The sequence below is a fragment of the Saimiri boliviensis genome, chromosome 21 (assembly GCF_048565385.1).
Source record: "Saimiri boliviensis isolate mSaiBol1 chromosome 21, mSaiBol1.pri, whole genome shotgun sequence".
Classification (NCBI taxonomy): domain Eukaryota; kingdom Metazoa; phylum Chordata; class Mammalia; order Primates; family Cebidae; genus Saimiri; species Saimiri boliviensis.
This window is the reverse complement of record NC_133469.1, coordinates 14,271,975-14,285,162: the sequence shown is the minus strand read 5'-3', so window position 1 is coordinate 14,285,162 and position 13,188 is coordinate 14,271,975. Positions and strand designations below refer to the sequence as shown.

The 13,188-nt window shown below is 50.5% G+C and overlaps 1 protein-coding gene across 3 annotated transcripts in view; it reads left to right on the top strand.

Moving 5' to 3' along the window:
* The window catches only part of NCF4 (neutrophil cytosolic factor 4), a 162,767-nt gene extending 153,826 nt beyond the window's left edge, over positions 1–8,941 (top strand). For all 3 annotated transcript variants that reach the window (XM_074391226.1, XM_074391225.1, XM_003932906.3), the window contains 6 exons: positions 1,724–1,851; positions 2,907–2,964; positions 3,574–3,672; positions 6,563–6,693; positions 6,938–7,003; positions 8,551–8,941. In XM_074391226.1, the coding sequence (XP_074247327.1) occupies positions 1,724–1,851; positions 2,907–2,964; positions 3,574–3,672; positions 6,563–6,693; positions 6,938–7,003; positions 8,551–8,746 (678 nt within the window). In that variant the 3' untranslated portion in view covers positions 8,747–8,941. The remainder of the gene's footprint in view (positions 1–1,723; positions 1,852–2,906; positions 2,965–3,573; positions 3,673–6,562; positions 6,694–6,937; positions 7,004–8,550) is intronic.
* Positions 8,942–13,188: the final 4,247 nt, after the last annotated feature.

Below are 13,188 nucleotides of genomic sequence, written 5' to 3'. Positions count from 1 at the left end.
CTAGAGGGAGGGATGGAAGGAGGAAGAGAAGGTAGAAGGCGAGGATGGAGAACTGGGGCTGCTCATTCCATACCTGGTCTTAGCAACCAGCAGCCCAGAGGATCCGTCTCTGCCTCTTTGTGTCCAACTGGGTTCCTGAGATCAGTCAGTGCAGGAATCTTTGCTGTGGCAACCCCATCCTGTGCTTGCATACCCTCAGAGACGGGGAGTTCACTACCACTCTGCCCTGACCCAGGCTGCTTGTCCTATTGTTGGGCAGCTATGAGAAAAGCCCCCAACTATCTGTAAGTCCTACCCGCTGGTCTCACCCTGCCCTCATGAAGCATGTGAATCACGTGCTAATGACAATTGCCTGAAACTGTGTGAAGACTTTTGACTGGCAACCAGGAGGCTCTTGATACACATTTGTAGATAAATGAATGATCTTATTTACTCCCCTCAATCACTTGTGAGTTAGATGCTAGAGAAGTGAAGTCAGTGTGACAGAGAAGGTAAGGAGGTGCGATGGGATTTGAACTCATGTCTCTGTGACTCCAGGGTTTAAGCTCTTACCCACTGTGCCTCACTGTAATGAAAATGGCAGTAACAATGATGATATCTCACTCTGATGGGCACCTGTTATATGCCTGGTGTTGTTCTCAGGGTTGTGCATATGTTTACTCATTTAATTCTCACACAGCCCCACGAGGGAGAGGCTCCTATTCCCCATTTTATTATTGACCATCTGGAGCCAGGTTTGCCCTAAGCCACCCAGTTGGCGACAGGCAGAGCTGGGATTCGATCCCAGGGGCCCCTGGCTCCTTAAACTCCTCCCAGGCTGTCCCCATATGACAGCCTTTTCTGGGCTCCGCATCCCCAGTTCATCTGGGACAAAGTTCCCCAACCTCACCTCATCCTGCTGTCCCCATGGGATTCTCTGCAGGGCTCTGGGTGCCTCTGGAGTTTCAGCACCCAAAGCCAACCTCCGTGTCCCCAGACCTGTGTGCTTGGAGCTTGGTGAGATGACCTGGCCAGGCTCTGGGTGCTCACAGGCTCACGGCTTCAATGTCTTTGCATCATGGTGGTGTAACCAGCTTGGATGCAACAAGGACACTGGGGCCCAAGTCCGGGTCCTGCCCCAGAGCTCTGCTCTCCTGGCCAGGTGCTTTCCCTCTCCAAGCCTCAGTTTCTCCAACGATCATATGAGATTAAAATATCAGGAAGCATTTTGTAGGCTATAATGCCACCAATATTGTCTCACCTTGAGCTGTGGGGTAGCCTTTAGTGGCAGATGGCTCTGAGTGCCCCAGCTCTGTCACTTGCTAGGCTGTGTGACCTTGGGCAGATCCCTTCACCTCTCTAATCCTAAGTCACAGGATGTCATGAGATGGGGCAAGGGCACACAGATGACATCCACCTGGTAAAGTCACCGCCAGGTCATGTTACCTGTCATCACCATTATTGCTGTTTCTGGAGAACTTTAAGTCTTTTCCGAATGGACTCCTCTCAAGCCCATGGTCCCTCTCCTGACCTTGGACCCAGGAGCAGAGCTTGTGAAGTGTTACCCTTCAACATGTTGAGTTTTCTTTTTCTTTCTTTCTTTTTTTTAACAATACATTTCAGGCATCATGCATTAGTAAAGAGAGGAGGGCTAAGGTCAGGGCTTGGGGATGGGACATCTGGGCTGTGGGGTCCCGATCTTTCTGCTGACCACCCCACCGGTCCTGCTGTTTCACCCACACAGAACCTGCTCAGCCTGCCAGTCTGGGTGCTGATGGATGAGGACGTCCGGATCTTCTTTTACCAGTCACCCTACGACGCGGAGCAGGTGCCCCAGGCACTCCGCCGGCTCCGCCCACGCACCCGGAAAGTGTAAGTGACCAGCCCCTGGGCTCCCACATGGCCAGAGCCCTGGGCCCCTGCTGGAAAAGCATCTCTTTTCCCCAAAAGGAGAGACGGAAAATACAGATCAACCCTATCCCTGGACGCTTCAGGATAATTTGGTTTATTAGATGGGTTTGGAGAGTCACGCTCAGGCTTGGAGGGACAGAGGGTGTGTGCCTTTCACTGTGATAATGAGGACTGGAGGACAAGGACTGGGATATTGACTCCAGAGAGTTTGGTGCAATCACTGGGGTGGCCCAGAAGCTCTGGGTGCCTGAAAGAGTTGGGGACAGAGAGGACGGAAGTGCCGCTCCGTCCTCAAACATCCCCTGAGCATCTCTGGGAATGCCTTCTCCCTGGTGTGTGGTAGCTCCGTGGGACCAGCTGTGGCTCTGGTTGCATCACACTGGCCTCCAGGGCACACTGCTGCTCCATTACTCCAAAAAGCTCATCCCTCCTACCAAAAATTCAAGCCACTCATAGACCGCTGGGCTTCCAAGGCCCAGGTCGCTGCTACTAAGAATTCTGGGAAAGCAGGACGGAGCCCTTGAGCTGCCCACCAGCTTATCCCTCCACGTTCTCCCGGTGTCTCCAAGGGTCCTCTCCACGCCTGGCGTCTCCCCTGTGCACACAGGCAGGTGTGTCTTAATTCCAGCTGTGCCACATGGCAGCCACAGGCCCCAGAGCAAGGCCCTTCACCTCTCCAAGCCTCAGTTTCCTCAGCTGAAAAATTAGAACAGTCACATTTACATCGGAGCTTGGTTGTAGGGAGCAGAAAAACGGACAAAAGTGAAAGGCACGAATGAGCGTGTAGCTGCCTCCCCACCTGCTTTCTGAGCCTTCCTGATCCGTAAAGAACAGTCCCACTTCCAAAGCGGCTATGAGGATTTGGGGACACGTTGCTGGCCCGGAGGAGCAACTGCAGCCCCTTCTCTCTCCCCTGCCTTCCCCACTCCTGGAAAGGGGCTCCTCTGGACACAGAAGCAGGAAGCTGGGCTCCGAGGGAATCACAGGGCTGACAAGCGCCTCTTCTCTCTCCACAGCAAGAGCGTGTCTTCACAAGGCACCAGCATTGACAGCTTGGCAGCTCCGAGAGCAGAGGTACCCTCACTGGCAAGGCTCTCACCCCACGGGCATCGGTCTTGGCCCACCTACCACCACTGGGCCTCTCCTGCTGGGCGCTGCTGTGTATCTGGGACAGTGCTGGGCACCGGGAGGAAGGAAGGGGCTACAGCCGCATCCTCTGCCACTGAGGGTCCCCGAGCCCAGCTGAGTGGAGGGAAATGTAACCAGTGTGAAGAGCCAGAGAACACTTCCATCCGGATGTTCATCCGGCCAGTTTGCCTGGACCTCCTCTGAGTCGGCCCTGCCTTAGGCACGGAAGCCGCAGAGATGACGCAGACAAGGCCCAACCCACGATGAAGCCTGGGGACCAGCGTGGGTGCTTAGTCCAGAGAGTTCAAGCCCTTACCTGTGTGCCCAGCCCCACCAGATCTGGAAGGAGCACCCATCCTGGAGTCAGAGAGACCTGGGTTCAAATCCCAGCTCCTCCCTTAAAAAAATGGGGTGGCTTCAGACAGGTCGCTTATTCTCCCTGAGCCTCAGTTTCAACATCTGTAATATGGGACACTAAAGTATGTAAGTCACTTCTATAGGAACTCAGTGAGTGAGCATTTTCCCCCTCTCTCCTTACTGCACGCTTCTCCCTAGGCCCTATTTGACTTCACTGGAAACAGCAAACTGGAGCTGAATTTCAAAGCTGGAGATGTGATCTTCCTCCTCAGTCGGATCAACAAAGACTGGCTGGAGGTGAGTTTGGAAGTGAGAATAGAGGTGAGGATGGAGGTGAAGATGGAGGTGAGGTTGGGGGCGAGGATGGAAGTGAGATTGGAAGTGAGGATGGAGGTGAGATTAGAGCTGAGATGAAGGTGAGGGTGGAGGTGAGGTTGGAGTTGAGGGTGGAGGTGAGATTGGAGGTGAGGGTGGAGGTGAGATTAGAAGTGAGGACGCTGATGAGTGTGGAGTTAAGGATGAAGGTGAGGTTAGAGATGAGGTTGGAGGTGAGGTCGGAGGTGAGAATGAAGGTAAGGATAGGCTGAGATTAGAGGTGAGGCTGGAGGTGCCATTGCTTCAGGCATTGTGTGGGGACAGAGACTGAGGATGGTACTGGAAGGCCTCAGGGAAGAGGTGCCATCTGAGGATAGTCCTGGAGATCCAGGTAGGCTGGGGAGCCTGCAGGAACACAGCCTGTGGGAGGGCAGGTGTCTGGTGGGAGCACAACGTTCTGGAGCTCATGCACCTGTCTGCTTCTGACCCTGAAAAACTGTTGCTTAGAGCAAGTAGATTAACCTACTGAGTTTAGTTTCTTGGTCTGCAACACGTTTCTCAGCCGGGTCACTATTGACATTGGGGCCAGATGATCCCTTGTGGGGTTGTCCTGAGCATTTCAGGGTGTTCAGCAACATCCCTGGCCTCTCCACTAGATGCCAGCAGCACTGCTAAGTTGCAGCAATCAATTAGCTCTCCAGACATTTGCTCCCGGGGGGGCGAAATCGCAACCACTTGCGTAATACAGGACAACAGTACCTACCCTGCCCGCAGCAATAAAAGCTGCTGGTGAAGAGCGTGAAGTCAGAGCCAGCCTCTTTGGGTCAGTTCCTGGCTGTGTTTCCGCTGGCTTTGTGGACCTTTGGAACTTGCTCAACCTTTGTGGTGTCCTTTTCTGTAAATGTTTCTTCATCGGGTTCCTGGAAGGGGTAAAGGAGGTGATAGATGTCCAGGGCTCGCCCCAGAGCCTGGATGCATGGCGCCTGGCCAGGCACGAGGGTCCTTAGGAGACTTAAATGAAACTTTGAAGCCAGGGCCTTTCCCGGTCACTGCTTTGTCCCAGTAATTCCCACAGAAGGGCTCCGTTCTGACTCAGTGAGTGGAGGTAGGAAGTGGCTGTGTTTGACCTTCGCCTGGGGCAGGCCTTTTGTATTAGGTCCTGTCTTTAGACTTACTGCTCTTGTGGGGAGTGTCTGAAGGAGGTTCTGGGACAGGTCCAGAGGCAGGGTCAGCCCCCGGGGGTGCCAGGACCTTTAAAAGTTGAATTGGGTCCCTGGCGTACAGGACCTGGAGAGGAGTTAGTAGTGGCCACCGGTTTCACCAATTCAGCAGTTTCCATTTTACCCTAATCATAGATTTCTGTCTCAGGAACTCAGGGCTCTTACTGCTGCCTGAAGGGTCTTTCTGGGTCACTTTCCAGAAATCGAAAATGTATTGCCTTCCTGTTTTCCGGAAAGTCCTACTTATCAGTATGCTGGCTAACTTCTGGCTTCAGGCTGAAGGAGGGGCAGAGGGGCAGGGAGGGGACCACTTTGAGCCTTGGTTAATATGTTTGTAAAATGGCATGTGAAGAATCCGTATTCCACAGGGTCATTGTGAAGATGAACAGAACATATGCACAAAGGCCAGGCACTGGCCGGGTATGGGTCTGGTTTCTGGCTACTTGGTCTAGAGGCGGGGCGCAGTTGTTTCTGCTGAGCAAATGACTGAGTGGATCAGCAGCAGGCCCTGGGCCACCCGTCATCCGCTTCCTCCTCTGTTCTATTTCCCTCCTTAACACCCACCGCATCTGACTCACTGGATAGGTTACTGTGCACAGGTGGGCATGACCTGTCATTCCTCATCATACTGGAAACTCCACTGGGGCAAGGAGTTTTTCTTGAGACACAGTTCTGCTCTTGTTGCCCAGGCTGGAGTGCAATGACGCGATCTTGGCTGACTGCAACCTCCACCCACCGGGTTCAAGTGATTCTCCTGTCCCAGCCTCCCAAGTAGCTGGGATTACAGGCGTGCGCCACCACACCCTGCTAATTTTTGTATGTTCACTAGAGATGGGGTTTCGCCATGTTGGCCAGGCTGTCTCAAACTCCTGACCTCAGGCGATCCACCCACCTTGGCCTCCCAAAGTGCTGGGATAATAGGCATGAACCACCGCACCCGGCCCAAGGACTTTTATCTATTTTGAGATCCCAGAGCCTGTCATATGGCTGGTTCTCAAGAATTCTTTGTTGAATGAATGAGATAAAAGCAGCTTTCCATATAAATTCAGATTCTGACATATTGTAAAACAATATAAGTCTTCTTAGAAGACTTATATTGTTTTACAATAGAAGACTTATATTGTTTTACAATATGTCAAAAATATATATAAGACCAAATATAAGTCTTCTTAGAAGTGACCAGCTCGACGAACTTCCTTGCTTTCTCTCCTCCCTCTACAGAAGACCCGGACCTCGCCTAACTTTCCCCATCATTAGAACAAGGCCAGGCCGGGCGCGGTGGCTCAAGCCTGTAATCCCAGCACTTTGGGAGGCCGAGGCGAGTGGATCACGAGGTCAAGAGATCGAGACCATCCTGGTCAACATGGTGAAACCCCGTCTCTACTCAAAATACAAAAAATTAGCTGGGCATGGTGGCGCGTGCCTGTAATCCCAGCCTACTCGGGAGGCTGAGGCAGGAGAATTGCCTGAACCCAGGAGGCGGAGGTTGCGGTGAGCCGAGATCGCACCATTGCACTCCAGCCTGGGTCACAAGAGCGAAACTCCGTCTCAGAAAAAAAAAAAAAAAAAAAAAGAACAAGGCCGAGGGCTCCAAGGCGTGGCTCTGCCACCTCTCCTCTTGCCAACTGGTCATCCCTTCCCTTCCTCTGCAGGGCACTGTCCGGGGAGCCACAGGAATCTTCCCTCTCTCCTTCGTGAAGATCCTAAAAGACTTCCCTGAGGAGGACGACCCCACCAACTGGCTGCGCTGTTACTACTATGAAGACACCATCAGCACCATCAAGTCTGTGGCCTGGAGGGAGGGGCCTGTCCGGCCTTCCTGCCATCCCTACCACTACCACCCCTCATATCACCCTCCCGTGGGCCCCTCTCCCACTCCAAAGCCTGCAGTGGCTCCCAGATGAGCCACAACGCTGTAACAAGACATCAACATTCAGGATAGCTTGGCCAGCCTCATTACCGTTTCCCCCACCCTATACCCTACTTCCAGCCTGATGCCTCCTTACCCCAAACTGTCACCCCCACAGGGACATCGCGGTGGAGGAAGATCTTAACAGCACTCCCCTATTCAAAGACCTGCTGGAGCTCACGAGGTGAGGGGCTGGGAACGGGGCTGGGGATTCAGACTCTCTGGAGAAGGGAAAGCAGGGGGAAATGTCAAGCGTTAGTATGAAGGGGCTGGGGGTTTTGCATGTACTTTGCCTTCTCATTTTATCCGCAGCTCAGCCTGCAGGTTAGGTAGCATCTCCCCACTTTAGAGATGAGCTGGGAAGCTGCAGAGAGGTTGGGGGACTTGGCTGAGCTCACACAAGTTGTGAATTTAAATCTGGATCTGCAACTGGAGCTCAAGTCTCTCTGACTAAAAGCCTGGACTTGAACCATCCACCATCAGGGACTCACCACCTCCCCAGGTCCAGGACATTGTTAGATGTTCTTTTATAAAATGGTAATCTCATCGTGACGTTTCTGACCATGAAAGTTGTTCCAACTCATGATATAAAAAAAGAAATGTCAGAAATCATGCCAGAAAGGTAGGAAGAAGTGGAATCACCTCCTAGCTTTAACCCCCTCATTATGTGACGTACACTCAGGTTTCTTCAGTACTTACACCCCCACACACACGTGCACACACAAAGGTTACTTTGGCTGCACAAAACCTTCCTGTGGCTACATCATTAATGTGGTCTTGCCCTTCTGCTGGCCTCTTAGGATTTCTTCTACTTTTTAAAACTACTTTAAACAACGTTGTACAGACCATCTTCATTCACCTACTCAATGACTTATCTGATTATTTCCTTGTAATGATTTTCAAGAAGTGGAATTGGGGATCAAAGCGTTTGCAAGTCTCAGAGGCTTCTGCCCCACTGTCAAATGACTGGTAGAAAGCGCAGATCAGTTTCTAGGTGCTCCAGCCAAGTAGAAGAATGAACATCTTCCCACAGCCACGCCAGACAGTTCCTGTCCTTACAAGATTCTCCTCAATAGCCTCACGCAGGCATCTCTCTGAGGCTCTATACAGCCCTTCTCTGTGCCCAGCCAAGCCTATTCTTCTTCATAACAACTCCTAAGCCTTTAGCACATTTATACACAAGACATTTCAGGCTGCACCACTAATTTCCTGTGAAAGTCTCTTCTCCACTTTTTTTTTTTTTTTTTTTTTTTTTTTTTGAGACAGAGTCGCACTCTGTTGCCCAGGCTGGAATGCAATGGTACAATCTTGGCTCACTGCAACCTCTGTCTCCCAGGTTCAAGTGATTCTCCTGCCTCAGCCTCCTGAGTAGCTGCTACAACAGGCGTGTGCTACCACACCCAGCTAATTTTTGTATTTTTAGTAGAGACAGGGTTTCGCCATGTTGGCCAGGCTGATCTCGAACTCCTAACCTCAGATGATCCCCCCTCCTTGACCTCCCAAAGTGTTGGGATTACAGGCATGAGCCACCGCGCCCATCCTCTTCTCCCTTTTAGGCCTCAATATCCCCATCTGTACAATGGGAGGTTGGATTACTTGGATGATACGGGCTTGTATCAGGCTCTGGTCTTTTCTAACTCCTGGCTTCAGGACATAAAATTCTTTTTACCCCTCTTCCTATCCCTCCCGTACGCTTAGGCCCTCTGATTAACCCTGACCATTCCCATGCAGGCGGGAGTTCCAGAGGGAGGACATCACCCTGAATTACCGGGACGCGGAGGGGGATCTGGTTCGGCTGCTGTCGGATGAGGATGTGGCGCTCATGGTGAGGCAGGCTGGCAGCCTCCCCTCCCAGAAGCGCCTCTTCCCCTGGAAGCTGCACATCACGCAGAAGGACAACTATAGGGTCTACAACACAATGCCCTGAGCTGACACCGTCCCTGGAGCAGTGAGGGGTCACCAGCAAGAGCCTTCAGCCCTCAGAGGAGATTAGGACCAGGAAAACCTGGGAGGATGGGGCAGACTTCCCGTCTCCGAGGCAAATGGACCCGTGGGGCTTGTATTCTGTCTCTCTCTACCCTTTACATCTGATTTAAATAAACCATTCTATCTCAAAGGGGCAGGCTAGGGAACAGAGTGGGTCTTTCGTGGAGAGTAAAATACCATTTCATGAGCATCCACGGGGTGGGGCATTTATATCCAGCAGGGGTCCTGGCTCTGAGACCCCCATCTCACCACCCCATTTTCTTACTCTGTCCCTGTGTGGGGGGAAGCCTGAGGGTCCCCAAGCCATGCCCCTTCTCCCTCTCACTGCTCCCCTTTTCCTGGGATCTGTCATCCGCCCCATAGAAGTGATCTGGTGTGGGCACCCTCTGGGGTCACACTGGTACTAAGTCCTCAGCTGTGTGATGAGGGCCAGGAGCTCTCCTCTGCCTTCCTGTATCTGCTGCTCTGTGGGGAAGGGAGGCAGGTCTTGGGGTTGGTTGTCTCCACGTAAGTAGGGACTGGGGGAGGACTCTGGTCTCATCCAAGAGGAGGGGGACACAAAGCGACGGGATAGCCTTCTCTGAGCTGAATCTCCTGTCCTAACCTGCCAAAAATTACACAGGTGGCACTCCCAGAATGATGATGTGAGGAGCTTAGTGGACCCTTTCTCCAGGGAAACAGCAGTTTAACTGATGAGAAAAACTTTAAATCAACTATTTAAAGTCTCTAGAAATTGTTCTAAGGACACTGAGCACATGGAGTGCTCAGTAAGAACAGCAAGTCGGTGGCATTTGAGACACGCGTGTTCCCATCCCCCACCCCGAGCCCCATGTGATGGAAACTCCCCACCAGATCCTCTGCTCTGGATGGATGCAGCCAGGAAGATGGGCTCCCTCATCCCGCAGCTCCTAACCTTCCGCAGTTTCACCCCAGGAGGAATAGGCTGCCAGAATCTCTTCTCTCTGCAGCTCTGTGCTGTAGAAGCCCTATTCCAGGTCATCACAGCAGAGAGGACTGAGTTTCCTGCGGTTCCCATACAAAGTACCACAAAATTGAGCTTAAGCAACAGAATCGATTGTCTCACAGTTCTGAATGCTAGGTGTCCACAGGGCCATGCTCCCCATGAGATCCGAAGGGAAATCCTTCCCTGCCTTTTCTTAGCTTCTGGTGGTTTCCCGGCAACGTTTGGTGCTCCTAAGCTTGTAGATGTATCGCTCTGTCTTCACATGGCGTTCTCCCTGTGTGCACTGTCTTCCCTCTGCACATCTGTTGATGCATCAAGTTCCCCTTTGCGTAAGGACTCAAGTCATGTTGGACTAGGGCCCATCCTAATGATCTCATTTTACCTTGATTACCTGTAGAAACCTCCTATTTCCAAATAAGGCCACATTCTGGAGTACTAGGGGTTAGGACTTCAGGTCTTTTTTTTTTTTTTTTTTTTTTTTTAGACATAGTCTTGTTCTCTCACCAGGCTGGAGTGCAGTGGCGTGATCTCGGCTCACTGCAAGCTCTGCCTCCTGGGTTCAAGCGATTCTTCTGTCTCAGCCTCCTGAGTAGCTGGGACTACAGGCACATACCACCACACCCAGCTAATTTTTGTATTTTTAATAGAGACGTGGTTTCACCATGTTAGCCAGTATGGTCTTGATCTCCTGACCTTGTGATCCGCCTGCCTCGGCCTCCCGAAGTGCTGGGATTACAGGCGTAAGCCACCACGCCCGGCCAACATGTTGCTTTTAATTTCAACATAACACTTCAACCCATGACACTCCCTTTACCCACTCAGCTCCCACCACTGGGGCAAGGGATCTGCAACAGGTGTAGCAGGCCAGGAATGCCAGACCTTAACTCCCTGGCAGGGCAGGGGCCATGCTGAGAGGGCCAACCTGAGATCAGGAGACACCATCCTCCACTCCAGTGCCCACTCAGAACAGATGGATATCCCTCCTGGAGAAGCAGGCTGATTGGCCTATCCCCAGGGGTGCCGTGGTGCAAAAGTTCTGCACAGGGAGAGAGTCAGGACTTCAGGATGGAGAATTCCACAGCTTTTCCTGAGTGGACTAACTCTATTTGGAAAGAATCCTAAAGAAGTTGACAAAAATAATGGAAGTCTTGATGGCCAGCAATTAAGGAAGGATCTGATACTAATGGCATCAAGTGAAATGTAAGCCCAGAAATTTCACAGAGAACCAGGTAAAGAAATAACCAAGAAGCCGTGGTGGCTCATGCCTGTAATCCCAGCACTTTGGGTGGCCGAGGCAGGCGGATCACCCGAGGTCAGGAGTTTGGGACCAGCCCAACGAACATGGAGAAACCCCATCTCTACTAAAAATACAAAATTAGGCGTGATGGTGCATGTCTGTAATCCCAGCTACTTGGGAGGCTGAGGCAGGAGAATCGCTTGAACCCGGGAGGCGGAGCTTGCAGTGAGCCGAGATTGTGCTTGGGCAACAAGAGTGAAACTCCATCTCAAAAAAAAAAAAAAAAGGAAATAACCAAGAATAGTGATTCTAGGACTACAGTCATCCCCGAGGACTCAGAAGATTGTGCTCCCATGCCGGGCTGCACCCACACAGGACAGATCAGAGTGGAAAGTGTGGCAGACTTGAAATCATTTCATAAATCACATACAGACCCATCAGCAAAACACTTGCTCAAGAGGCTTAATTAAGCACACCTCTGAACAAACAATGGCTGAACAATAAGCTAATCTGACTCAAAGGGGATTCTTAGGAAGCCAGGCTTAAAAATAAAATTACACTCATTTCCTGGTGGTCTGGAAGACTGTGCACGCCCAGGCTGGTCACTCTCAGGAGTGACTGGAGAAAGAAATGCTGGACTATCAGTTCCTGATTGAACATGGGGCAAAGTTGAACCCTGAGCTGTGAGAGATGTTTCCAAACTATATTCACAGCCAAAAGTAAAGAGTGAAACCAATCTAATTAAGGGGGCTTAAGCACAACTTTTCACCAATAAATGGCTTATGCAGACTCAAGTACAACGTCTAGAAAGCCAGGATAAGAGAGAAAAAAAAAAAAACACGAAGAGGAAAACATATGAGCAGGGACATGATGAGCTGCACATTGCAGGGGAAACCGATCTCACAAAATTAGTTCAGTGAAGTCACTAAACAAGTAAACACTTGACAAACCAAATAACAGCATTAAGCCCTAGAGGGAATAGCAGAGTAGTATCTGGAGTTGCTACGGAACAGTTCCTGGTATGATTGGGATCTGTGTCCCTGCCCAAATCCAATGTCTAATTATAGTCCCCAGGTTGCAGGTGGAGCCTGGTGGGAGGTGATTGGATCATGGGGGTGGTTTCTCGTAAATAGCTTAGCAACATTCCCTCAGTGCCGCTGTGATAGTGAGATCCGGTCATTTAAAAGCGTGTGGCGCCTCCTTTTTTTCTCTCTCTTCCCCGTTCTATGCCATATAAGAGTTGCCTCTTTCCCCTTCGTCTTCCACCATAATCGTAAGGTTTCCTGAGGCCTCCTCAGAAGCAGAAGCCACTAGGCTTCCTGTATAGCCTGTAGAGCCAAGAGCTAATTAAACCTCTTTTTTTAAATAAATGATGCAGTTTCAGATATTTCTTGATAGCAGTGCAAGAACAGACAAATATAGTTCTCAACAAAAAATTACGAGAATTGCAAACAAACAAACAAACAAACAAACAGCAAAGTGTGATCCATACACAGGAGGCACATAAAAGCAGGCAAAAGAAACTGCCCTTGAAGGGAGCATTTAGATGCTGGACTTAGCAAACAATGACTTCGTATTAGGACTATGTTTAAAGAACTAAAAGAAACCATGTTTAAAGAATTAAAAGAAAGTATTGTAACAATGACTCTTCAAACACAGAATATCAATACAAAGACATAATGCTTTTTAAAAAGAGAACCAAATTGAAATTCTAGAATTGAAAAGTCCACTAGAGGGTGTTGAACAGTGAGAACACACGGACACAGGGAGGGGAATATCACATACAGGGCCTGTTGGGGGTGGGGGGCTAGGGGAGGGATAGCAGGGGAAGGGGGGATTGGGGAGGGATAACATTAGGAGAAATACCTAATGTAGATGACAAGGGGGTGGATGCAGTGAACCACCAAGACATGTGTCTATGTATGTTACAAACCTGCATGATCTGCACATGTACCTTGCAACTTAAAGTATAATAATAATAAAATATCCAGTAGAGAGGCTCCGTAGTAGATTCGAGTTGGCACAAGAATGTTAGCAGAGAAAGTAAAAACAAACTGAGAGATCAATAGAGATGATGCAATCTCAAGAAAGAAAGAAAAAGGAGTGGAGAAAAATGAGCAGACCATCAGAGAAATGTGGGACGCCATGAAGTGTACCAACATGTGCATAATGACATTACTAG